Source organism: Alosa pseudoharengus, unplaced genomic scaffold (assembly GCF_046254945.1).
Source record: "Alosa pseudoharengus isolate Yale_2024_CS ecotype anadromous, Long Island Sound unplaced genomic scaffold, YU_APseudo_1.1 YU_APseudo_1.1_scf_18, whole genome shotgun sequence".
NCBI classification, from domain to species: domain Eukaryota; kingdom Metazoa; phylum Chordata; class Actinopteri; order Clupeiformes; family Clupeidae; genus Alosa; species Alosa pseudoharengus.
This window is the reverse complement of record NW_027468650.1, coordinates 25506763-25534587: the sequence shown is the minus strand read 5'-3', so window position 1 is coordinate 25534587 and position 27825 is coordinate 25506763. Positions and strand designations below refer to the sequence as shown.

At 41.7% G+C, this 27825-nt stretch overlaps 1 protein-coding gene across 1 annotated transcript; it reads left to right on the top strand.

Annotated features, from left to right (window-relative positions):
* The first annotated feature begins 9126 nt into the window (after positions 1 to 9126).
* On the top strand, positions 9127 to 27462 carry LOC143131249 (soluble scavenger receptor cysteine-rich domain-containing protein SSC5D-like). The gene is made up of 9 exons (XM_076290747.1): positions 9127 to 9212; positions 11101 to 11130; positions 12547 to 12861; positions 14200 to 14505; positions 14763 to 15077; positions 15214 to 15501; positions 25451 to 25774; positions 25985 to 26125; positions 26431 to 27462. The coding sequence occupies exons 1-9, from the start codon at positions 9185 to 9187 to the stop codon at positions 26745 to 26747; spliced, it is 2064 nt and encodes a 687-aa protein (XP_076146862.1). The 5' UTR covers positions 9127 to 9184; the 3' UTR covers positions 26748 to 27462.
* Positions 27463 to 27825: the final 363 nt, after the last annotated feature.

Sequence of the window (27825 nt, the reverse complement as noted above, 5' to 3'; positions counted from 1 at the left end):
CCCACCAGCTTTTTCTACTTCGCTAACTACAGATGTTTTACCAGTATGATATTTCGAAACGCCATGTTATTTCCCATAGACAATCGACGCCCGGAAGTTGGATGGATACGGAAGTTACGGAGGCGGGACTTATTCTTGAGAGGTCTATAGCTTTAGATGCGTGTGTGAGATGCTTCATTAAATTAGAGTTGCTTACAACGGATGTCGACAAAGTCTTCGCTCCTGGACATAATGTCCACATTACATGCATGTTCTTGCCTTGATGAATTTGAAGTAGTGCTTATATCTCCACCTTGAAAAGGCCAACTTTTCGGATTGCTCTTGACCTCTGCTGTTTCGTCGAATCTCTATTTTAGCGGTTGCGTGTGTGTGGCACGTTTGCTGGCAAGTGTGTAAAAACACTGGCTCTGATTGGCTATCATGAAACATGACTCTGCCTTAGCCAATCATAATCGCTTACGTCGTTATTAACCCACCTCCTCACTAGCTGTGAGCCAGGGTGCGTTTGGATTACACAGTTTATTCAATCAATGCATAGTAACGCACCGCATTTAACGTCCAGTAACGTTAACAGCGTTGTAACGATGGGAAAAGTAATTAGTTAGATTACCCCGTAAGTGAAAAAATAACGTCGTTACATAACGCCGTTCTTTTAAACGGCGTTATTCCAAACACTGGTCTTTATGAAAGACCAAGACGATGAATCTCCTGATTCATGTAAAAGTGATGTTAAAGTATAAAGACTGGTATTTGACTGCTTTTGCACAAAGTGATGCAACGCAGAATCACAATGTCTGAATCAGGAACTGAACCCAGGCACCCATGTCAGGCAGTAAGGTTACCACTCCACTTCTACTGTATGTCCTCTGTGTTCATACACTTATCTAGGTTTGATTTGTCTGTATCTCTGAACAGGAGGAATCAAAAGACTTGTGAATGTATGTTTTGAAAGAAGGGTGAGGGCCTCTGAGACAGCATTGGTGTGGCGATGTGTGAAAATCTTAACATTATGATGAGGCGATTTTGAGAGTTGAAACACTAAATCTTGTCCTTCTTTACCCTAGTCATCTCAGCAGCAGATGACCATGGGCACATGAAGGCTCTGTCTGCAGCATCAGTGATTGGTCAGATGGCTGGTTCTTCTTGGGTCCGGTTGTGACTCATTTGTGACATTTCTGCTCTTATGCGCCATCCATGCACCCCTCCCAGGGTACCATATCACCTGTTTGGCACCTGACATGACAATCTCCAGGCAGTGGGTGATGAGTTATGTTACCCTGATAGCACAGGGGCGTTAAATCCACGTTGAATCAACCTCCGCCGCTTCAAACAAACGTGGATTCAACGCCCCTCAACGCCCCTTTGCTATCTGGGTAGCCACTCACCTCAGGCCTACATAACATAACCCACATGTGTGTTACCCTAAGGACGCAGGACAATTATGTCTCTGGCAGCAGGTAACATATATCCAGACGCAGGTGACATTGGGAGTAATCTTTAGGGTCTGTGTCCATCAACCACATTTCTTGCGCTGTCAGCGCCCTCAACCTCACTTTCAGAGCGCTTCATTCAGAGCCCTAACTCAATACCATACAATATGCTGAAAGAGCACTAAGAAGATATTTTGTAATAAAAGGAAACTGTTATGGTGACACTCAGTGTACTAGGCCATAATCCAACCCTCTGTATGCCTTTAACCATAGAGTCTGAAGGACTACAGTCTTAGAGTAAGAAAAGGAACCAGCATCTCTCTTTTCAGGGAAATAACATCCCACAAAATATAAAGGTAATGTAGAGATCATTTTCTCCATCTCCCTCACGTACTAGTCCACATCTTCCACTTTATTAGATCTACAGATATTGGACATGGTGTGTGTGTCTGTTAGGTGGGGTGAAGAGACGGTGTGCAAACAACCCACCGAGAAGCGAACAATTACCCAACTAGCCCCTCAGCACCTCAGACACACAAACACGAGTCAAAGCTGCTCCTGTGCCGGTCCTGAACAACCTCTGTGGGTAAATAAGAGAGGCGTGACATTAATATAGCCTGGACAAGTGCGGTGGCTGGCCACAGTCTTAATCAATAGGCAGTCCTTTGTGCGAAAGCGAGGAACCCCAATTATCTGCCTCCCCAAAGGGTTTTAACTCTGTGGCTGACCAGGTAGTTCAGTGGGGCCACTTGGCCAAGCAGGTTCAATACTTTGCTTTCCAGCGCTGTGTTTTGTCAAGTGACACAACAAAGCTGCTAATTGTGAGATGGTTTACGATGCTTCCTTCGCTCTGCTTGTGTAGCCACACACATTCACCCCACCTTTTTCATTCTACTTGAGTTTAAATCTCTAGAATGGGATTTGTATGCCTTGTTCACTTACACAAGGTAAGGGATTTCAGCCCTCTCTGTTAAGCAAGAGATCCACTCCTAGCCTGAGGCGATTTTAGCAATTCCATCAAAGGCAGCGGTATAATTAGCAACAGTCTGATGTCAGGACTTACGAGCAGTCTGTTGTGAAAAATTAGGGGAAAGTGCCAAATAAATGGACAGCGCTCCCCGCGAGCTCTGCTCGACGCATCTCGACAGACAACCTGATTCGCCCTGTCCGCGCTGCCAGCGGCTGCCTCTGATTTATCGGGTAATTCAGCTTTCACCAGTATGTCCTGGGCTAATTAAATGCATCGCACTCCATCCACAAATGTCACAATTGATTTGTCTTTGGTGAGCAGTGACTTTATTTCAATCTTCACGCGGGGAAGATGAGAATCACAGGAAAAAAAGAGTGTGTGTGTGCGTTTGTGGAGGTGGTATGGGTAGATTTTCTTTTTCCACCCTTGTTTTTTTCGCAGGAGGGAGTGTAGTAGGCAGGTGTAGTCTCATTACACCTTGACATTGCTTCTTTGCAGTTAACCTGCACTCTTTCCTGCTTATCCTTCTGATCAATGTGTACAGTGTTGTGTAAAGAGTGTTTCTTCACTGGTCACACTGCACTTGCTGGACTGTACTGTGTGTGAACGTGTGTGCATGTGTGTATTATTGTGTGTGTCCACAGAACAACAAATCCTCAGAACAGCCAACAGTCACTGGGTAACTGAATGTTCTACCTCAGTGCAAGCAATGGACATGACCAATCTCAGACCATGATGAACCATTTAAACCTGTCTATAGGCTAAAGTGTATATTAGGTCACTGATTTTCAGATTTAAGGGACTGTACGATATTTACCGGGGGGGGGGAGGGCCGTTCGTCAGGGGGGGAGGGCCTAAGATAATTTTTTAAGCCTTAGGGGAAGGCCCAGGAGAAATGTTTTGGCCTGGGGGGAGGGCAGAGGAAAATTATTTTTTCCTGATCCATGATATTTTTTTCCCCTGATCAATGATCCGTTTTCGATATTTTAAAAGGTTTGTAGGCCAAAACATGATTCACGTCTCTTTGACAGAGTGGGCGAGTCCAAAAAGTTGCAACCCTACCTGAATCTCCCACAACTCCCCTCGTAAGCTTGCAGGTCACCCGCGGTTATGAGTCATAAACCAAATATTTTAATGATATTCGGGTCATTTGCGGGCGGGTCAGTTAAAATTAATTAAATATATATTGTAACGTCGGCGCAAAAGACAGTGTTAGCGTTCTCCCGCGCAGGGCATCCTGGGATACGAGAGCGAACATTTGGGGGGTTTATGTCGTTAATTCTCCTTAGTTTTGAGTGTAATGTTGGCGTCCTTATTGTAACATGTTTCTCCCTCGTGTGTGATCCTTTTTGTGTGGGAGGCTGCGTCCTCCCCTGTATGTGTAGTGTGTGTGTCTACTTGACCTGCCCTGTGTGCATTGTGTTCTGTGTCTTTGTCTTGGTCTGTGTCCCTGCTCTCGTTCTCAGTGAATAAACCTTTTGATTGGACAACTGGGTGTGTCGCTATCAAATCGTTACATTGGTGTCAGAAGCGACTTTCGAACATGGCCTCTGCCCAGCGAGAGAAGCGGAGAGCGGAAGACCATACCACTGGGTGGAGGCCCACGCAAGAGGATCCAGGGAGAGCCCTTGTGAGGGCTACTAAAAAGCTCGGGGCCTTCTATCGCTACAGCCGACGGAGGAGAGGAGCTATCGTCTGGAGCTGCCTGCGGCCATGGGAGAAGTTCTTGCCGGAAGAGGGGCCTGAAGAAGCGTTCGTGGAGAAGACGACGCTGGCCTGGGCGCTGACTCCGCTGCGAGCCGCGACGCGTGAGCAGAGCCGAGGGAGTGCGGCGAGGAAGAGGTTCCTAGACGATGGACGGTTGGCGGAGCCGCTGAGGGCAGCGAACTCACGACGGTGGGGCAGCTTCGTCGGAAAGGCCCTCTGAACTTTAAAACTTTTGGGTGCGTGTGAGAGGCACCGTGCTGTGTGGGCGCCCGTTCTTGTTGGCCTGTTGGCCGGCGCCTTTTGAAAAAAGTTCGTTGTGTGGAGTTCGATAGCATGACCATCTCGGGGGTCGTGCCTTCGCCGAGGCCGCGAAGGAGTGGAACGGGCCGGGAACAGAGCAGTACGGCTCTGCGAGATGGCAACACGAGGAGGGATGCCGAAGACGGTAGCTGCAGCGGGAGAGCTCAGCGCGGTCCGGTTGCTGTGGAGTCGGTGCCTGTCTGTCCTGGTCGGCGACTCGACGGAGCGGAGTGGCGTTGGTGCAGCTTCATCTGGCCCCCCTCGAACCCCGGTGCTTGGTACAGTGTCGTCGGTTTAAAAGGCCACCTAGGGCCCTGCCAGGAGAGGAGGAGTGCCGCGGTGTCACGCCGCGGAAAGTGCAGCCTGAGGGCGGCTGCTGAGAGGGAGCTGATGACGAGCGGGTCGGCCACGTGGCTGCTAGCACGCCCGTACTGGATTGCTAGCAGCGTGGCGCCCGTTGAGTGAGCTCCTGCGGCGTGCACCCCACGTGAGTTGGCGGTACTGTCGCACTGAACTGAGTGGCGGGCGACGCGCGCCGACGTTAGCATGTGGCTACCTCGTGGGCATTGCCGAGGACGGCAATGGCTTGTTGGGGGAGCTGTGTAACGTCGGCGCAAAAGACAGTGTTAGCGTTCTCCCGCGCAGGGAATCCTGGGATACGAGAGCGAACATTTGGGGGGTTTATGTCGTTAATTCTCCTTAGTTTTGAGCGTAATGTTGGTGTCCTTATTGTAACATGTTTCCCTTTTAGTTCTCCCTCGTGTGTGATCCTTTTTGTGTGGGAGGCTGCGTCCTCCCCTGTATGTGTAGTGTGTGTGTCTACTTGACCTGCCCTGTGTGCATTGTGTTCTGTGTCTTTGTCTTGGTCTGTGTCCCTGCTCTCGTTCTCAGTGAATAAACCTTTTGATTGGACAACTGGGTGTGTCGCTATCAAATCGTTACAATATTTTCTACAAATAGGCCTACTTAAAATATCACGAGAAGGCTAGCATCAATACAGTAAAGGATCAATACAGTAAGTCAACATAAAGAAGCTGAAGACGCGAGTTAAAATAATAAAGACACCCCTTCAGGAAAAGCGATATAGCCTAGGCTATGGGAAATATTGGGGAAAGTTCTTAAAGAAGATGACAGTAGTACAGGTTATGGTCTATGTAGGCCTACTTCTTGCGAAGCCATGACAGCCGAAACGGGCAGCCTGCAGGAATAAATCTTATGGCACAGACTACACAGCCATATCTACCGGTATGTAGCCTATAGGTTCGCGCATGCATAAAAGTTACCTTAGTTCGTTGTGTTTGTAACTTTAAACAGTGGATGTGCTTTAGTAGCCTAAAGCTTTGTGCTTCATTTAGCATTTTAAGCCAGTTCTTACGCTAACGTTTTGACCAGCAATGTATCTCTCTTGCCTACCTGCCTCCCCATTTCTATTTTCGAAAGAAGTATGTCATGGCCAAATCTTATCCTAGTGTTCTAATCCTTGGTGGTTGCTCTTATTCTCATTCTCTCTCCTGCGCAAACATTATGTCCTGCATGCCTGCGTGTAGTTCTACTGCATAAAGCTTCGCAAATAAATTAGTTTGTTTTACAGAAATGGACTACTGCATGCAGGCTATAACCAAAAGCACACATTTTGTAAATAAGCGGGTCGGATCGCGGGTCGGGTATAATTTTGTCCTAATTAATATTCGCGGTCCGAGTTGCGGTCGGGTTGATTAAAATATCGGGCGACCGCGGGCCACTTGTGACCAAACCCGCGCAACACTGGTTTGTAGCCCCGTGTGTGTGTATGTGTGCTTATGACATTTGCTGGCCGTTTTAACCTTGTAAACGTCATTTTTCGACCAGTTTTATTTGATTCATGTAGGGGGGAGGGCCTAGGAGAATTTTTTTGAGCTGGGGGGAGGCCCCTGGAAAAAAAAAATTTGACCAGGGGGGAGGGCCAGGCAGAACATTTTTAACCCGATATGGCGACCGGCCCTCCCCCCCCCCCCCCCCCCCCCCCGCTAAATATCGTACAGTCCCTAAGTTCACAATCAACAAAGCCAGTCAATGTCACAAGAGACATCTTACTCTGTTAAAAGAGTAGCAAGAAAACAGAATATCATCCTTTTTCAAGATCTTGTTCATCTCTTCTTCCATTCTGCTGTCTATCTACAGTACCTGAAGACTGATCAGTCGGAACACCATGTCAGTGTTCTTTCGACTTGCCACATGGTGGTCATGGCAACACATTCAAGAGTGAGTCCACTTGAGAGGACCACATGGCTATTTATGTTTTTTTATTGGTAGAATTCTTTCATATCCTGTGCCAACTTATTTCTGGTCATGTAAACACAGGAGATATTAACACACCAGACAATTCCCCTCAAGAGTGTTCGCTATAGGTTTGTGCTCTGGGTCAGATATACTGTATATCACCAAACTAGATTTGTTACCTACTTGTGTCAGTGCCCACTGTGGGGCAAGTCTGAAGTATGGGGCACGTCTGAAGCAAAGGTGGTCATGATAGCATTAAAGGGTGATAAAGAGAATCTGCCACAGAAGAGACTTTTTGTCCAAGCACACTCCATGAAATAAAAATGGTTATGGCAAACTAACTTCACTAACATGTTTCAGAGGTGCGGACAATTCTGTACACATCACAGCAATGATGTCGAGGGTCAACTTCCATGCAATATGCCAGTTCTGAACTAAAATGGAGCTTCATAGAAGAAAAGGTCATTTTTCATTGAATTATTGTACAGGAAACTGGCCCCAAATCTGAGAAGAAAAGAATCTTTATGCTCTACTGGGAGATGACTAGGCATCTTTGATAACAAGAGCACTGTAATGTGTAGCAGATGGCTTCATAGGAGGGTGGGGGATCTGGATAGGCCAGTGACAGTCCCATACAGCCCTGCTACATGGAAGACAAAAAGGACCCCTGGAAGTCCTGCAGACTGTTGGCCTGCCTGCTTAAGCAGCTTTCCTGTTGTGTTCCTGGGCTGTGTTAACTGCACAGGAGAATGGTTTGCACATACTGCACAGCCCTACCTGCTGGCTACCGTTGCACTCCTCCCCTAAACCTCACTCCAGTCAAGGTCATGGTGTCAATCTAACTTGATTTGCATAGCTTTGTAGCTGGCATTAAGTTGGCTGGCTGGAGTTAGGTCCCACTAATGTTTTACTTGCTCTTACCCTATTCCCTCTTTCTTTTAAAAAGAATATATATATATAGGATCCATGGAACAGTCTACTATTTTGCAAACAAAAACAAAATAACACTGTATCCACAAAAATATAGCATGAAGACCGCACCCATTCAGTCAAACAAAGAAATTGAAATGGATCATTCATGGTGTCCACAAAATCTCTGGTTCTGTTAATTGTTCAGTCAAGCTTTATCAAGTGGTCCAATACATTATTAGCATGGGTGAACCCAAACAAATCTGTGAGAACATCACAGGAACCAATCACATCCACTTATCTGGCATGAGGTGGGCTTTACATGATGACAGAGAGAGGCCTGCAGTTAGCAGTGCATTGAACCATACCACTTCTCTATCTAAACTGAGAATGGTCTGGTAGTAACCAGGCTAATGCATCCTGTCAGCCAGCCTCAGACTTTCATCAGTCTGCATTTACATCTGGATAGACTTTTCTACCCCACACTTAGGGCTATATTTTGGGTCACCAGCGCATGGCGTAAAGTTCGTTATTCACCGGCGCGAAGTTGAATTCGTTATTTTGCACGTTTATTTTTTAAGCATTGCGCCCAGGGGTGTGGCAATTAACAACCTAGGGAGGGACCTGGCGCATTATCTAAAAATCGCTATCATACACCACCTAAACCTGGTCAGAGGTCAATGGCGAGTTGTTCATATGCTATTTTAAGAGCGCATGTCAACAGTCATATTGGCAGGTGCACCATCCTTCTATCATTCATGAACGCACACCAGCGCACGTCCAAGCATTACAAATTGCACGATTACAATGGGAAACATAATTAGAATAAAGATATTACGAAATACTGTACATCTCATGATGAGTAGTTATTCACCATCATTTGCAAATTGGTAATGACGGTTAAAAGTGATTAGGGGAGAGGCGAGAGACACGTATGGAGCACAGCTGAAGACGCACTGTCACGAGATATAAGCAACTCCTCTGCAGGATAAATGTTGTTTTATTCAGTCAAATACCGATGCATTTATTTGACATATCGCGCATTGCGCCGTTAAAGGGAATGACAGATGTCATTCTCATTGGTTTAAAATGATGTTACGCCCCAAACACACCCATATGACTGATTAAAAGACCTAGGAACACCTTGTTACGCCATGCGCTCCACTTTTGAGAACGAAACCCCTCCCAATGTGAACTGGACATCCTACTAAATTTGAATAGACTTTTGACGAGTGACGATGCACTTTAGAATGTCATGATAGGGCCCTTAGTAGCATTTTATATCAAAAATGGGTTCATTAAAAGGCTTTAAGAATTACAATTCACTTTTTATGTGTTCCTTTTTGTTAATTTCTCTGATCTTAAGAGAGCTTATCTCTTACTCACTCCACTATGGCAAATGAAAACAGTTTGTCTTTCTTGTTTTGCTAACAGGAAAACCACAGAAACCAAAGCAGAAGTGAAATCACTCACAGAAAGACACTACACAGTTACATGTATATAAATGTAGCATTAGGTCAGTGTTGATTCAGTCAGCTACTTCACTGATGAAAGTAGGCTACTGACAAAAACGCATGCATCCGCACTGAAGGGAGCTTCAATACACAAGATGTGGAGTTTTGCTCTCACCCTGATAGGTAAGGCAAACTGGCATGTGTCATATGCGGCATATGCATTGGTTGGCTTGTATATGATGTTTTTATTTTGAAGATAACATTATTGATAGAAAACGAAACAGTAAGCCTCTGCAGTATTTTTCATGTTATTATGACCGCCGCGCAGCGAAGCGGCGGTCATATAGGTTTAGTCAGAATTTTTTTATTTTTTTATTTTTCGCATGCCCAAATTTCCGTCAATGAGTCCCGGGACACTGAAAGACCGGGGTACACGAAACTTGGTGGGCATGTAACCCCACAAGGATAGCATGGAACCATCGTTTTTCGTTTTGATCTGTAGCCTCCCCCGCTGGACTGGACCCCCCCGAAAGGAGGGTAGGGCAGACACAGTTTTCTGTGAATATCTCGAAAACCGTAGGGTTTAGGAGGACCATTTTTTTTGTATGTTGATCTCAAGGGGCCATGTCAACCCATTCCATAACCACTCATTTCATGTATAGCGCCACCTAGTTAAACACAAAAAAGTAAAAATGAGGTGTTGTAATTGAAGGTATCTGTGACCTAACATAGTCAAAACTGCACGAAATTGGAAGTGTAGGATCAGTATGACACCCTCTGTATGCACGCCAAATTTTGTGGAATTCCGTTCATGGGGGGCCACACAATAAATTAATTTATGTTACTATACACCAACTGGCCTGTAGGTGGCCGGAGACAGTTTTCTGTGAATATCTCGAGAACCGTAGGGCCTAGGAGGTCCACCTTTTTTATGTATGTTGGTCTTAAGGGGGCATGTCAACCCATCCCATTACCACTTATTTCATGTATAGCGCCACCTAGTTAAAAATTAAAAAGCAAAAAATTAGGTGTTTTCATCACAATATCTCTGGCTGACAAGGTCAAAACTGCACGAAATTAAAAGTGTAGGATCATTATGACACCCTCCGAATGCATGCCAAGTTTTGTGTACTTTCGTTCATGGGGGGCCTTACAATAAAATAATTTATGTGTACATTTAGTGACGTACACCAACAAGGATTCCCGGGACACTGAAAGACCGGGGTACACAAAACTTGGTGGGCATGTACCCCCACATGGATAGCATGGAACCGTCATTTTTCGTTTTGATCTGTAGCCCCCCCGCTGGACTGTACCCCCCGAAAGGAGGGTAGGGCAGACACAGTTCTCTGTGAATATCTTGAGAACTGTAGGGCCTAGGATGACCATTTTTTTCCATATGTTTGCCTCCAGGGGTCATGTTAACCCATTTCATGTGCACACATGTGCACAAACAGATACACACACACACACACATACATTCACAGTAATCATACGTATGACACATACTCACACAGTAGACATATGTACGCTTGCATGCACAGGCACATACGCAGGCACACACACAAGCACGCACACACACACACACACACCCACACACACACACACACTCACACACACACACACCCACACACATAACATAAACATAACACAAACAATCAAGAATTTCTCAGAATTATGAACAGGCAAGATGGAGGTGGGGTTGTATAAAATTAATTTTACATGTGAAATCTATGAACTAATCATGTTTTGGTACTTGTTGTCTAGCAGATACCATTGAGAATTGAGTGTGGATAATGCAATTTAGTGAGACAGTTAGAATCATATAGGCCTTTCAGCGTGATTTCTTTTTGTGGAAAAAATGTGCTGGACTGGGCGGCGGTTATATTTTGTACCGCTCTGCGGTACATCTAGTTTTGAAGTGTATTCAGAGTGTTCATTCATGTGTTAAATTTATGAGTTAAAAACAAGTTAGTTAGTTAGTTGGCCTTGTGATGAAATCAGCAAATCCAAACCTATCAGATATACTTATGATGTACATTAATATTTTTCCTTTAAACACTTTTGACAGGTTACTTACTGAAATTATCAGGCACAACAAGTAAGTATTTCTCTATATCTTTTGGTATGACTGACATACTGTATAAACTGATAAGATTAGCCAGTGATCAAAATCTTTGTTTGAATGTTATTTTTCAATCCCAAAAATAGGGTCAGTCAGCAGGACTCGCCATTTGCTGTTCTCAGAGCAATCAGCCTGAATCACCTAGTTATTTGAGCTCAATTAACATCAGTATAAGCCTTGGGCCATTCTCTCATATCGCTTACTTTCAGAATTCCGGCGATTTTCACAATGATCTCTGTTTCTCGAGGTCACTGAGTACTGTCGATACGATAAGAAACGAAAAAAAAAAAAACGGTGCTACCTAGTTTGAGTTGCTGCAGCTAACAGCTACAGCAGCCAGTCATCTAGTGTTACACTCTGGAGGTACGAACATGAGGATCATGAACATGCTCCCAGAGTGAAGCACTGTAGCTGCCTACTGTTGGCTGCAGCAACTCAAGCTTGGTAGAACCAATTTTTTTTTGTTAATTTTCGTATCGACAGTACTCGGTGACCTAGAGGAACAGAGATCTATGTGGAAAAAAAAATCTCCTGAAATAGCCTTCCTATTGTCTCAGCCTATGAAATCCAATTTAAGTTCAACTTCATCTTCAACTTCATCTGAAGTTTTACCGTTTTCCTCTTTCACTGCACTGATCTGATTGGTGTATTCTTTAGCTCATCATTTCTCTTAAAGGGGGTTATTGTTTGATGTATAATTGGCTTGAGACAAACAAAACAAATCTAGTTCCTCTTTCCATTGGTTGAAGGCGTATTGTCTGACTCTTGATCTTCATTCCGGAAAAATGCTGACTGCTACTGAAGTATTTTAATTTAGGAAGTGCATTTACACCCTCCTTCCCCAGTAAAACATGCTCACCATACCTCCTCAAGGTATGGGGCAGATATTCAGATGTTTCTTTTTGGTGTAACCCTTCTTCATGTTGATCCATTGGTAATTTAATTTCAAGGTTAATAACATGTTTTTAATAAAAAATGTGTTGGCCCTATTTAAATCCACATGTGTGAACTCAGACAAACCTGCAGTTGCATTTGAATTTGCTCTGTAGCTCCGTCTGGCAGTTGTATAATTCACAGCTTGTGTGAATTGTCACAGTGTTTGATTATATGACAAAATACTTTGGCCTTACCTCAACAATGGCTGCTAATAGGCTTATCACCATCAAAGATAAATTTACAAATCAAATTTATTTCTCAACCAAAAAGGACAAATGAGCTGTTGCTCAGGCAGCTTCAACATGACATTCTGTATGTCCATTGTGGTCTACATAAATGTCTTCAGAAACATTTGAAGATTTTTTATATCAACTGCAATGCATTTCAAATGTCACCCTTATAAAATGCCCTTTACATGTATTTATTCTCTATTTATTTATTTATTTATGTTACTAGGTGATGCACAAATCAGGGTGGTCAACGGGAACAATGGCTGCTCTGGTAGAGTTGAGGTCTACCATAATGGTGAATGGGGAACCGTTTGTGATGATTCCTGGGACCTGATGGATGCTCAAGTTGTGTGCAGGCAGCTGGGGTGTGGAAAAGCAGTCTCTGCCCCCGGGAATGCCCACTTTGGTGAGGGAAGTGGGAAGACCTGGCTGGATGATGTTGGGTGCTCTGGTACAGAGAGCTCTATAACAGAGTGCTCACACAATGGCTTTGGGAATGAAAATTGTGGTGCTAATGAAGATGCAGGTGTTGTGTGTTCAGGTAGGTGAAATAAACTATTTACAGGAAACAAACAGTCATAGTTTTGTAATAGATTTACTTTTTACAAAACGGCATCATGGTAGATCATGTATAATGCAGAGTATACGGCAGATAATGGATCATGGGTAGGGTTAGAGGTTAGTAATATCTCAAGTTTCAGTGCTATTTCCATGTCGACTCCTGAACATGCCCCCAGAGTGTAGCACTGTAGCTGCCCACTGTTAGCTGCAGCAACTCAAGCTTGATAAAACCAATTTTTAGTTTTGTTTCTTTTCGAATCAACAGTACTCGGTGACCTAGAGAAACAGAGATCTATGTGAAAAATTCTCCTTTAAGAAATAGCCTTCCTATTGTCTCAGCCTATGAAATCCAATTGACCCTTCCAAAGCGCCTCCCTAAAACAGCAACTGATCAATCCTAGCATAGTAACCGTTACTAGTCAAGGGCGGCCTGTCAAACTTTCAATGCGAATGAAAATGTCGTAACCCTGTGCATGCAGAGTTTGCAAATCGGACAGCAGATATCCAAAGAGTTTAGGGGGAAGTGAGGTTTTTCCCTTTCCCAAACGCATGCACACACATGCACACACACACGCACAGACTCACGTGCACACACTCATTTACATACACAAAAATTGTTGTTGGACGATGGAGACTAATTGACAAGTGACTTATTTTTGCGGAGAGAATGTGCAGGACTGAGCAGCGGTCATATATTGTACTGCTTTGCGGTACATCTAGTTGATATTTGCTGTTGTTGGTAGTCACATACAGTATGTTTCAATAATTTTCACAGGATGTAGATTGATTTGCCATATGTGTCATTTTATAGTATATGCGGTAACACTTTACTTGACAGTATTGATATAAAAGTGACATGACACTGTCATGACACATGAGCCCTAACCCTAACCTTAATCCTAATCTCTAACCCTAATCCTAACCCTAACCCTAAACCTAATCCTAACCCTAAATTGTTATGACAAAAAACGAATGTCACTTAATAACAGAAGCGTTATGTCATAAACGTTTATGACTTGTTTATGACACATTCATGACTGTCATGTCGCTCTTATATCGATACTGTCAAGTAAAGTGTAACCGTATATGCTTATAGATTGCACAAAAATATCCAAGACGTTCGTTGAAGTATCATTACATAGATTCACATTTATGTAGCAGCATGAACAAAATACTTGTAAAAAGCATTGTGTGGCTTTTGGACTTCATACCAATTGGAATATCATGTTTAGGGCTTTTTGCAATCATGGCATGTTTTGACAGAGTAGTTATTGTGAATTATGATGTAAACAATAAATGTTTTTTTTTTTATTTCAAGTGATAAGGGTAGTCAATGGAGACAATAGCTGCTCTGGTAGAGTTGAGGTCTACCATAATGGTGAATGGGGAACAGTGTGTGATGATTCTTGGGACCTGAGAGATGCTGACGTAGTGTGCAAGCAGCTGGGATGTGAAAAAGCGGTCTTTGCCCCTGGGAATGCCTACTTTGGTCAAGGAAGTGAGAAGACTTGGCTGGATGATGTCGGTTGCTCTGGTACAGAGAGCTCTATAACAGGGTGCCCGCACAATGGGTTTGGAAAGGAAAATTGCAGTCCCAGTGAAGATGCAGGTGTGGTGTGTTCAGGTACAGTATGAAGTATACTAAATACCTGCTGGTACTGACTTTCCTCTGTGATTTTGGGAAAAATCATACACAAGAACTTAAGTAACACTTTGGCTATTTAAACCTCCATAGTTTTGATGAAACACTACTTATTCAATTAAATGTTAAGAATGCCCATGTACGTTTTATTATGTGTATGTAAAAAGTTGAACCCCAAATATTGAATCAATGTTCAGAGTAGGTGGATTTGTTCACATTTGCATTTCCTCAATATGCAGTTGGTTCCAACATCAGGCTTGCCAATAGCAGTGGCTACTGCTCTGGCAGAGTGGAAGTCTACCATAATGGTGCATGGGGAACAGTGTGTGATGATTCCTGGGGCCTAGATGATGCTCAAGTTGTGTGCAAGCAGCTGGGGTGTGGAAAAGCAGCCCTTGCCCCTGGGAATGCTTACTTTGGTCAGGGAAGTGGGAAGACCTGGCTGGATAATGTTGGGTGCTCTGGTACTGAGAGCTCTATAACAGAGTGCTCACACAGGGGATTTGGAGTAGAATATTGCAGTCCCAGTGAAGATGCAGGTGTAGTATGTGTAGGTGAGTCAGAACTATGTCTGTTTTAAACTGATCAGTTCCGGAAGACGGAGTAATGTATATTTATCTTTTTAGAACATTTAGAACGAGAAGACTTTAACTGTTTCATTCCTCATTTTTATTTTAATCTGCTTTACAGGAAGTATGAAGACACCAACACTTACCCTCCATTCCACAAACACAGCTGTTTTACCTGGAGAGTCAGCAGAATTCACATGTACCATAACGTCCCATAGGCCAATGACTGCAAACTTCCGACTGTATAGAAATGAAATATCTACACAGACTGAGACAGCAGATAAGCAGACCGTCACTTTCAGTCTTCCTAGTTTATCTTCTTCACACCAAGGCAGCTACACGTGTGATTACTATTATCAGAGTACACTCACTGCCAGCTCTAAGAGCAATGCGATCACAATTACAGTTGGTAAGTGTATACCAAATCATATAATATCGCATGATTATTGGGCAAAGGTTAAGCACCATGTTTTATACATTCATTGCGTACAGTATATGGAGTCAACATCTGAGGCATTTTGTTTTGTTGTTTTTCTAATTAATAATTAATTAATTAATAATAATAATAATAATAATAATAATCATAATTAATGAAGAAAGATTCATTATCTGCACATACAGTACAAGATAAGTTATCAGGAGTCAAACATTAGGCATTATCTGCTCCATATCAACACAGCATTCATGTGGAATATCTATTTACTCTGGGGGTGGTTCATTAATTTGAATATCTGCATTGGCAGTTTCACTTTCCAGTCCAAACATTATTACGTCTGCAAGAGGCATCACCTGGGGTCAGTGTTGGGAGGGTTACTTTCAAAACGTATTCCGTTACAGAATACAGAATACATGCCCAAAAATGTAATCTGTAACGTATTCTGAATACTTAGATTACTTCTGCATTGAATTGCATTTTATAAGTGTAGGAATGCAGCCATCAAATCCTGCTTAGGCCTACTAAACAGGCCTATTCTGGTGTGTTCTTCTGTTCCAAATGGCTGAAGTGTTAGGCCCACATAGGAGAATGTAAAGTCAACTAAGCTACCTGATACAACTTTAAAATAGCAAGGTGACCACTAAAACTACAGCAGGCAACTAGGCTAATTAAAACAAACAAAATAAATAGGCTACTTTAAGGGCGTAGCCAGAAATTATAATTAAGGTGTGCCTGTGAGATGGTGGCATCAACCCAGTACAAGTGAGGGGCGCATATGACAGGTGGAACGCAAATGACCTGTAAATGTAAACATGGGCTACTGTATATCAGTGCTCTCAAAATGAACGTGATCGCGTAATAATGACAATCAAAAACCGCACGTTAAAATATGCTAGGCCTACTCGCAAGAATAATTCTTCAGAGGCTGCACCATATAATTCATTTTAAAATGTAAATGTAGATCTAATTAGAAAAAATAATAATCCATAAAGCTATTTTAAGTTAGAATAAAAAACATAGAATACAGTGCCTATTTTAGAGATTGGTTTTATTGTAGGTCTGAACTAGGCTTTGCTTAGGCCTATTGCTTAGCAAACTGTGTAACCGATTGGCCGAAGTAGCCGGAGCTATTAATACTTGGGAAAATATCCTTTGAACAGACATCAGGAACAACGATCATTGAGGAACAGAAGTTACCTCCACTTACTTTACTCCTAATTTGCTGTGCAAACAGTCATTTCAAGGTCTCCGATGACGCGTCCATAATGCGCGCTGGCTGCGTTTTGAGGCTAGTGCAAGGTGGCGGGGCTTGGATTTAAACATGTAAACAATTTCATCATAGATTGCTTTCAGGAGCTTCTGGGAAATGGAGTTGCTTTAATTTATTTAGAGAGTGAACAAACTTATGAAACAGAGAAGTATCGTCATGTAATCCATTGATTTCAACAATGTAACTGTATTCTAAATACCAACTATTTAACTTGTAACTGTATCGGAATACAGTTACTCATAATTTGTAATCTGAATACGTAACGCCGGTACATGTATTCCGTTACTCCCCAACACTGCCTGGGGTCAAGCAGTTCAGATGACTTGCTCCATCTCAACACAGCACTTGGGTGGAGTGTTTACTTTGAACAAAGTCTCAGGATCATTTATAGAAACAAAGAGAACGAGTGTCAACTCTGTCACCTTCACCATTCCTCAAGCAGACTTCTCTCATGAAGGCTCATACTACAGCCAGTATCAGACAACAGTATCTAGCCGAACCTTTACTTCCCCACAAAGCAACACCGTCAGCATTTCTGTAGTAGGTCAGTAATCACACACAAACTGCTATCACAGCACATGTTGACTTGATGTGTTTACTGTTTAATTCAGTTTCTATGCGTTAAGGGTGGTAATATGGACCCTGGTTTTTGCAGTTTCTCTTCCCAACCCACACATCTCTACCTCTTCAAGAGATATTGCTTGGGGTCAAGTAGTTCAGATGACTTGCTCATTATCAACACAGCACTTGGGTGGAGTGTTTACTTTGAACAAAGTCTCAGGATCATTTATAGAAACAAAGAGAACGAGTGTCAACTCTGTCACCTTCACCATTCCTCAAGCAGACTTCTCTCATGAAGGCTCATACTACAGCCAGTATCAGACAACAGTATCTAGCCGAACCTTTACTTCCCCACAAAGCAACACCGTCAGCATTTCTGTAGTAGGTCAGTAATCACACACAAACTGCTATCACAGCACATGTTGACTTGATGTGTTTACTGTTTAATTCAGTTTCTATGCGTTAAGGGTGGTAATATGGACCCTGGTTTTTGCTGTTTCTCTTCCCAACCCACACATCTCTACCTCTTCAAGAGATATTGCTTGGGGTCAAGTAGTTCAGATGACTTGCTCATTATCAACACAGCACTTGGGTGGAGTGTTCACTTTGAATAAAGTCTTAGGATCATTGATAGAAACAAAGAGAACAAGTGTCAACTCTGTCTCCTTCACCATTCCTCAAGCAGACCTCTCTCATGAAGGCTCATACTACTGTCAGTATCAGACAACAGTATCAAGCCGAACCTTTACTTCCCCTCAAAGCAACACTGTTAGTATTTCTGTAGCGGGTATGCACAAACTGCTTTCATATTTTTGATGTTTACTTTATAAACTAAGCTATATGCTGTGTGCACCTGAAATGTTTCATGCACCAGAGCCTACCCATGCTCACCAGAAACTCAATGCTCAATACATTTGCATTTGTTGTGGCAGTGAAGGTTGAGTGTATGTCTTGCTAGGGGTCAATGTTACTTGCCACTTTTGATAACTGGAATATCATGTGCATTCCCGTTATAACAACAGTGACATATCTTTGAAACTTGAGTTACACATTCATTATCAGATATTTGTTGTGATTTGACAGTCATTGTTTGTGATTACTGCACTCGACTTGGAATAAGAATAGTAACTAGAATGCAAACTGTCGAAGGTAGTATGGGCTTAACATTAGCTAACCTACCAGCTAAACTGCTTGACAACTTCAATAACTTGGCTTATGAATATAAACTGAGGAATCAACAACTTTTTAGAATTATTTTTTACATTCATTATTTACATTTTTACATGACATTTATTGTCATCTTTTGCACTCAATAATGCACTTTTTTGCACTCAATCACTGCACTCAACTTAGAATAGTTATAGGCCATTCTGAGAATACTACCGGTATGCTAGATAATTTAGGCCCCGTCCACACGGAGACGCTTTTTGGGTTAAACGCACCGGTTTTGCTTTGTCTTGGCCGATCGTCCAAACGAATCCTGTAAACGCACTGCCCGAAACCGAACTTTTTTGAAACCTGGTCACAGGGTGGAAAAATCTGAAACCGTAGCCCTTGTGAGTTCGTTTGGACAGCGAAACCGCATATACTTGCGTATTGATGATGTCATCGCCACGCCTCAGCTGCCCTGGACTTGACACTTAGTTTTGTTTTGCCTAACAATACTAGTTTTCATACATTACATTACCTACGATTACACACAGTAGGATAAATATCACCACTGGTGCTGTGCAGCGCCAATAGCTTATGACTTGGTGGACTGAACAGTGTTTTTCCCAGTGTTTTTTTGATGCATTCTAGCTACTGTCAGTGACGCGAAAGAACTAGTCAGAAGTTAGGGAAGTGCGGTGTAAGTTTAAATTAATTTGTGCGTAGTGCCGGTGTCATTCATTTATTTTACATGTCTTACAACATAAATACATGCATTCACAGTCTAGTGAAGTCAGATATGAGCATGCAAAGACACTTAGAACTCGATGGCCGATGGTAGCGCACTAAATGCGAATGCGTGATTTGATGCAGGCAAATGTATTGACTGTAACTAACAAAGGTATTATAGCAATATTATAAATGTGGCGACGGAATAGCCTAGAACTTGGTAGGCCTAGCGGTGATAGCCAAAACTAATGTGAATCGCTGACTACAACCAAAGAAAGTAAAGGAGATTATTTGTACCTGTGTTAGTCAAATAAAGGACGGGACTGCACCCTTCACAAACCGTAAAAATGAAGTTTATTAGTTTTACAGTTGACTACAGTTCACCATCAGTCCACACAAACAATTCTGGTTTCCTTGCACTAGCCATTTGCGTAGCCTATTCTGTCTGTTTGTATAGCCTACAGCGCACAAGCTTTGGTCAATTTCTGTAAAGAAACAGTGCCACCTATAGGCCTAGGATATGAAGTAACGTGTTGAGTCGTGTTGAGATGGATCCGTTTGGACGCAAATATTCTTGATACGGTTCCAGGGAAGACGGAGGAAAAAAAGATCGGTTTGGTACGTGTAGACTAGGGGCCCGTCCACACGGAGACGCTTTTTAGGTTAAACGCAGAGGTTTTGCTTCGTCTTGGCCGAGCGTCCAAACGAATCCTGTAAACGCACTGCCCGAAACCGCACCTTTCTGAAACCTGGTCCCAGAGTGGAGAAATCTGAAACCGTAGCCCGTTTGAATTCGTTTAGACAGCGAAACCGCACATCCTGCTTGCGATGATGTCATTGCCACACCTCAGCTGCCCTGGACTTGGACTTATAGTATTGCCTAACAATACTAGTTTTCATACATGACATTACCTACGATTACACTCCGTAAGATAAATATCACAACTGGTGCTGCGCAGCGCCGATAGCTTATGACTTGGTGGACTAAACACTGTTTTCCCCGGTGTTTTTTTATGCATTCTAGCTACTTTCAGTGACGCGAGAGAACTTAAGTTATTAGGAAAGTGCGGTGTAAGTTTAGGCTACATTAATTTGTGCGTAGTGCCAGTGTCATTCATTTATTATGACCGCCGCTAGCGAAGCTAGCGAAGCGGTCATATAGGGATTGTCAAAGTTTTTTTTTTTTTTTTTCCCGTCATCTACTTCCTGAAATTTTGGTCAACGATACCCGGGGCACCGAAACACCGGGGCACATGAAATTTGGTGGGTATGTAGCCCCACTAGACTTTTACGGAAAAATTTCGTTTGGTCCCCGGGGGCCACTCCCCCTCCGCGCTGGGCCCCCCGAAACCCAAAAAATGCAGTTTTTCCTAAATAACTACCTGAACCGTGGCACCGAGGATGAAGAAATTTGTGATTTGCACCCCCCCGGTAAAAAATGAAAATGCAATATCATTCTGCTTTAATCGCCCCTCTCTTCAGTAAAGACGTTCAGAACTGCACCAAATTTTATGTGTATGATTAACCTGACATTCTCTGGGGGTATGCCAAGTTTCGTAGAATTTCATCCATGGGGGGGTCTAAAAAATTAGGTTATGTGTACATTTAGTGACTCTACACTCATTGGCCTGTAGATGGTGGTGCACACATATACACATGCACACACACACACAGGCACCCACATACTATCGGTATTAGAACGGCTGATACATAATTACAAATTCAGTAGGATTAAAAGAAAGCCAAAATAAATATTCATCATCATCATCATGGCTGCATTTCCAGTATTGGCGATAAGTAGTCGTTTGTCCACTAGATGGCGCATCGTTGCAGTGAGACGTAAATTTGTTGGAAGTTAATCTAAAGTGGGTTAGAAAGACACTATGCTTCCTACAAGGACAAGACTGTAGGCTACAGTAGTTTACCGCAGAGAACGTCTAAGGGTAGGATGATTTCTGCATGAAATGTAATTCCCATTTCCTCTTGAAGCCGAAATAAATCTGAGAATGTTTATCGGACATGCTTGTTTTTTACTGCAGGTAGGCTACGTTAATCCTATCAATAGCAGAACGTAGGTAAAATAATGTTACCGTTAGCATGGTTGAGTGATGGAGGCCAATTTGATTATTGATGTATTTGTAGAAAACCATAAATGCGTTTATAGGCTACCAAGCAAATCGATAACAGCACTAATTGTATCTTTCGACTGTCATCTCATTTGCTTATGACCATAACCTAGGCTAGCCACAACACGTTCGCTACGTGATGGTTTTTTAATGGAAAATATATAGGCCTAGGCTACCTGAAAGATAACCTGTCTATGATCCCGTGATGATCTACATCTCCATTTAAACCAGATGTTTTAGAGCGCATGTTGAGATGTATTCAGGGCAGGGCTGTACCTACACATATTTGTTGCACGTGCTACAAATGATTTAGTACCAACGTTACACCGGTCAGATACAGTTTTGCCTATGGCTATTCCGTGAGACTGAGGCGCCTTTTGTTTGTTCGAAGTGCGTGTTTAGGGTGTGAGAGGGGAGTCGATGTGCTTTGATTCCAGCTTGGTAGTTGTAGTCTATGCGATTAAAAAACACGTGTGTGTGAAGTATCCAAACAATGATAACGCTTTCATTATGGCTGCTTTAGCCACAGACCTTGAGTTACTGTACAGTGGGTTGGGTTCCATTTAGAAGTGTCCACTTCATTCGCCCTTTCCGTGATTCACAGCTACGTGAAATGTATTACTACTGATATGCAAAACTATTAACTTTTCGCCAAGAGGTGGCAGCTTGATACTGTAAGGTGTAAGCCATTGGTTCCAACAGGGATTTTATTTGGGTCGCCAGCATAGCCTGGTGACAATTTGTGTTGTGTAATAGGCCTAGCATAGGGCCTACCTTATATAGCTTATAGTTTGTTAACAGTCACGGTTTTGTCATGCAATGTCTATGCATTTTTGCATTTAGAATAGCTCTAAAACCGGGGGGCGAACACGTCGCAGGGGGGGCGCCAGTGCGTGGATATCTCAATCGCAAAATTAAACAATATTTCTATCGGGCGCCTACCATGGACTAGGCTGGGTGAAAATCAAAAGATTGCGTCAAAAGATTGAGCTTAACCATGGACCTCATGGTTGCAAAATGCAAGGGCACATGAATCAGCATATTATTTGCACAAACAATAACGGAGAGTAGCTCTTCAACTTTGCCCGTTAAAATGTGTATGAACAGTCTCGCAACGCATTTCATGAAGGCCCTTTTGGACATGTCAGTTATTTGCACCACTGGGTAAAACGGCATTTTGTTTTAGACTACTGGTATTTAATTTGTGCATTGACAATAAAGCTGAATATAATTTGAACTAGATGACTAAACCTATGCATATGTAGAAGAAGAAACATTCACAAAAATCCATGACATGACCTCTCTTCTTGATAGCTGTTGAAAACTGCATGGAACTGACAGGGATTGTTTTAGTTTAATAATAAATAAATAAATACATTATGCTGCTACCTTCTGCTTTTCCCAAATACAATGTAGCCTACAGGTGTACCTTTCATCAGTCCAGTTGCAATGGATGGACTATGATGAACTGCCCTACTTGTGATTGTTTAGAGATTTTAAAGGTTTTATAACAATGTTACAGATTTTTTGGCCCAGAAACAAATCTATTCACCTTTGCAGCGCCAGTAGGCTACTTTGTGTGCGGAATGTGTGCAAACACACATTCCAAACAAGCATACACAAAAGTTTCAAGAGTGGGGGATGGAGTAGAAGATGGAGACAAATTCATTAATATGATTTATTTTCGCGGAATGGATGTGCAGGACTGAGCGGCGGTCATATTTTGTACCGCTACGCGGTACATCTAGTTTTACATGTCTTACAACATATATACATGCATTCACAGTCGAGTGAAATCAGATATAAGCATACAAAGACGCTTAGAACTCACGTTAAGCCGATGGTAGCACACTGAATGCGAACGCGCGATTTGATGCAGGCAAAAGTATTAAGAAGGTTTTATAGCAATAGTATAAATGTGGCGACAGAATAGCCTAGAACTTGGGTAACCCTTGCGTTTAGTAGCCTAATTGCGGTGATGGCCAAAACTAATGTGAATCACGGACTATCCTACAACCAAAGAAAGTAAAGGTGATTAGTAGGCCTACCTGCATTAGCCAAATAAAGGACGGGAATGCACCCTTCACAAACCGTAAAATAAAGTTTATTAGTTTTACAGTTGACTACAGTTGACAGTTCACCATCAGTCCACACAAACAATTCTGGTTACTTTGCACTAGCCATTTTAGTCCAGGCAAAGTAACCCATTTTGGAGCCAAAAATAGAACTAATTGTAAAAGAATTTTTTTCAGCATAGATCATTTCTATTAGGTGTCCAGAACAACATACTAAAAGTCCTAAGAAATCCTAGTTGAGGAAATATGTTTAATTCTCATCAATCCAAGATGTGTGCCAGTATAAGGCCAGACAACAATACACCCCTATGGGACTATTTTCTCCCTTTACGTCTATCAAAAAAAAAACTTTACACAATGAAAGTATCCATGAAAAGTAAATTTTTTTGTATTACAAGTTTCTTTGAAAATGAATTTGAATATGCAAATGAGCTGTACACTAATCAAATATAGGCCCCCATAGGCTTATTTTTTTCCTTTACTCCTACCACAATAAAACTTTACACAATGAAAGTCTACATGAAAAGTAAAACATTTTGTATTAGAAGTTTGTTTGAAAATTAATTTGAATATGCAAATGAGCAACATACTAATCGCATATGCCCAAAATACACCCTAATGGGCTTATTTTTTCCTTTACTCCTATCACAATCAATCATCGCAGTGAAAATATACATGGAAGGTAACAATGGGTACAATGAGACATGCCCCACCCTCCTCATGAGTATGCTGTCCATGCATAATACATTGGGTATTGGTAAATCGTGTATATGGCTAATACCTTTTTGGGCTGTCGTGTCATGAGGAGGGTGACAAATGTCAAAATCCATGTTAGTTCACATCTTGAGGGTATATGCTTTCAGACAATATATGGTTTAGGTGGTTTAATTAGTTTTCTCTTCATGGTACAACCCAAAATGTATCAGAACACACTTAATTTACCAATACCCCATGCGTTATGCATGGGCAGCATACTAATGAGGAGGATGGGACATGCTTCATGTCATGTTAGATCACATCCTGAGGGTATAAGCTTTCAGAAAATATATGGTTTATATGGTTGAAACAGTTTTTCCTAAATGGCACAGACCCAAAGGTATGAGCCATATACCCAATTCACTCATATCCTATGTATTATGAATGGGCAGCAAAGTAAAGGGGAGGGTGAGAAAGGTCAAAACCTATGTTAGATCACATCCTGAGGGTCTAACCTTCCAGAAAATATATGGTTTATATAGTTAAATCAGTTTTTGTGGTAAGAGTAAAGGAAAAATTAAGCCTATTTGGGTGTATTTTGGGCATATTTGATTAGTGTATAGCTCATTTGCATATTCAAATTCATTTTCAAAAAAACTTGTAATACAAAAAAAAAATACTTTTCATGGGTACTTTCATTGTGTAAAGTTTAATTTTGATAGGAGTAAAGGAAAAAAATAGCCCCATTGATGGTGTAGGCCTATTGTTGCCTGGTCTAATTGGCACACATCTTGGATTGATGAGAATTTAACATATTTCCTCAACTAGGATTTCTTAGGACTTTTAGTATGTTGTTCTGGACACCTCATAGAAATGATCTAAGCTGCAAAAAATTATTTTACAATTAGTCTGTCGTAAAACGATACTTTGCCTGGACTATTTGGTCGTAGCCTATTCTGTCTGTTTGTAAAGCGCAAATTTTGGTAAATTTCTGTAAAGAAACAATGCCACCTATAGGCCTGGGGTATGAAGTAACGTGTTGAGATGGATCCGTTTGGACGCAAATATTCTTGATGCGGTTTCAGGGAAGACGGAGGAAAAAAAGATCGGTTTCGTACGTGTGGACAGGGCCTAGGCCTTAATCTTATCTTCATCACCTACCGGCTAACTCCACCTACAAGCCATTGTGTGACGCATGCCGAAAGGAAGGTTGCACTCTTTGGTGGGAGGGGTTTAGTGATTACACCTGATTGCCAGAGTTACAAAAAGTTCTTAGTGCCATTTTAAAGTGATTTGCATATTCTGCTTATTTCTAGTGAACCTGCATCAACCTCGTATCAACTGCACTGCTGCAGATGGAGGGCTCTCTTGGGGTCCTCAGGGGCCAGAGATCACTAAGGGCCACAGCTTCTCCATCGCCTGTTCCACCCAAGCACAGTACCCTGGTGGAGTTTTCCATCTGAGTTTCTCTGGATCCAACCGCACCATGTCTCAGCCTGCCATCAACCACTCCGCTTCCTTCTATTTTCCAGCTGCAGATTATTCCCACCAGGGTAACTACAGCTGTGTGTATCAGGTGGACTTATCGTCTCGTCAGTTCTACTCCACAGAGACAGACATGCTAACTGTCACCATCAGAGGTACAGCAAAAACATGAACATGAACAAACATACGAACATTAGATTAGTATGTATTTTGTGAAAGATTAATGTTTTTATATTACAGTATATTCTATAATAATAATAATAATCATGAAGCCTACACTCAGAAAATGTGATGTAGTTTAATTTTATAACATGGCCTGTTGTAGCTGAACTCATAATGCATATATGTATGATTGCACTCCACAGAGTTTATTATCCCATTCATTGCTGCTGGAGTGACTGCTGGTGTAGTTTTACTTCTGATCTTTGCCTTGGTGTGCATCTTTTTGGCTAAGAAGAGACAGAGCAAAACAAAGGAAGCATCTTGGAAGTACACTAAAGGAAAGAGTAAGTTTCTAATTGTTTTAGAAGTGTGTCAGCATAATCCAGACTCATCGTAATAGTGGTTCAGTTTAGAAGAGAGCAATAATGCTACGCTGCTAACTCATGCTACATTCATTGATAAACTTGTTTCATTCACTAAGACCTTCATACGAGTCTGTTCTGTACTTTTGAAATGCATTTGTGGAGAAAGAAACATCAGGGTGTATAAACTGTTCTAGTAGTTATAGCCTTTTACACTGAAAAAACAGTCATTATTAATGTTCACATTTGAAATGTGTCCTTTTTGTTTTCTGTTCATTATGTCACAGCAAAAATGAACACCTATGGGAGCAGTAGACCAGAACAGAATGAAGACAAGAAAGGTGAAGAAGATGAAGAGGTTTACCTAGATCCGAACGCAGAAGAGGATGACTATGAAAATGTAGAAATGGAAGACCAGGATGACTATGAAAATGTAGAAATGGAAGACCAGGATGACTATGAAAATGTAGAAGTGGAAGATGAAGATGTCCATGAACAAGAAGACGTGGAAGACCAGGATGATTATGAAAATGCAGAGGACTACATGGGTGTGGAGGAACTTGATACAGGATGTCAGGATGAGGACATTTATGCTAACTGTTAACATTAAATGATATTTGACTTTATGTGTGGATATCGGTGTGCTTAGAGGCGTTCTCCTAGTGAACTCCTTTGAAATGTTTTAGGTATTCTATTTTTCAAGTTTAATATTATATTTTATTAAGATTTCTTATTTTGAAGACATCACACAGCCCCACATATTTATTTCTTATCAAAAACTTACACCATGCCATGTTTTATGCACTTTGAGGTAAAGCTGTAGGCAATACTTGAACTTTTGGGTAAATGTGTGGTGATAATATAATATTTAAAATGGTATACAGAATGTTGTATTCAACTTTTTGTTCAAGTTTTAAATTTCTAGAATGGAGAATGTATGGATTTATGTACACTCTTAAAAGGAATGTGTTCTCCCTATCTGGACACAGAGATGTGTTAAAAACAACACAAGTTGTGTTGTTTTCAACACATTTGTTTTAAGAGTGTACATTTATTTTGTGTGTGCAAGCATATATATTTTCATATTATCATACAATCCATTTGCACCAGTGCTTTTTGAGCCTATATGTAAGTAACTTCTTTTTTACAGTGTAATGTCAGCCAATGTTTTTTTTCTGTTGCCATCCTTGTGGTTATCACACCATCCCTCTCTGCTGCAATCAACATGTTCTATAACATTTAACTTAACATTATATAAATGTATTTGCATTAGTTTCCATATCTTAAACGCTTAAGCTGAAATAAACAGTTTTCCGATATTTTGTAGTGTCATTGCAGTGTTTAGGAATACTATCATGATAGGCAGTCACATCAAATAGGATCTAACTAAGCTGAGTTGTCTGTATTGGAGCTTAACCAGCAGATCACAATTATTTCACACTTCCTTGTTAATATCTCTGATCTAAATAGAGGGAAAAACCAGAAGTGATACTGAGAACATTTTCTATGTTCTTTTTTGCCTTACCCAGACCACAAAGTCTAACTAAGAACTTTTTAAGCTTCACAAACAACATTACCTACCGGTAATATTGCAATTTGAGGTTCTGGGGTTACCAAACAGTTGAAATAAAATGATTTATTCACTTAATAGCTATTTACACAGAGACAGTTAAATGTTTTTA

What these genes read in the sequence shown, in the direction of transcription:
- LOC143131249 (XM_076290747.1), top strand. Translation starts at nt 9,185, where the DNA reads ATGTGGAGTTTTGCTCTCACCCTGATAG. An exon ending in TTTTGCTCTCACCCTGATAG is followed by an intron (nt 9,213 to 11,100) that starts GTAAGGCAAACT and finishes CACTTTTGACAG; the next exon opens with GTTACTTACTGAAATTATCA. An exon ending in GAAATTATCAGGCACAACAA is followed by an intron (nt 11,131 to 12,546) that starts GTAAGTATTTCT and finishes TTATGTTACTAG; the next exon opens with GTGATGCACAAATCAGGGTG.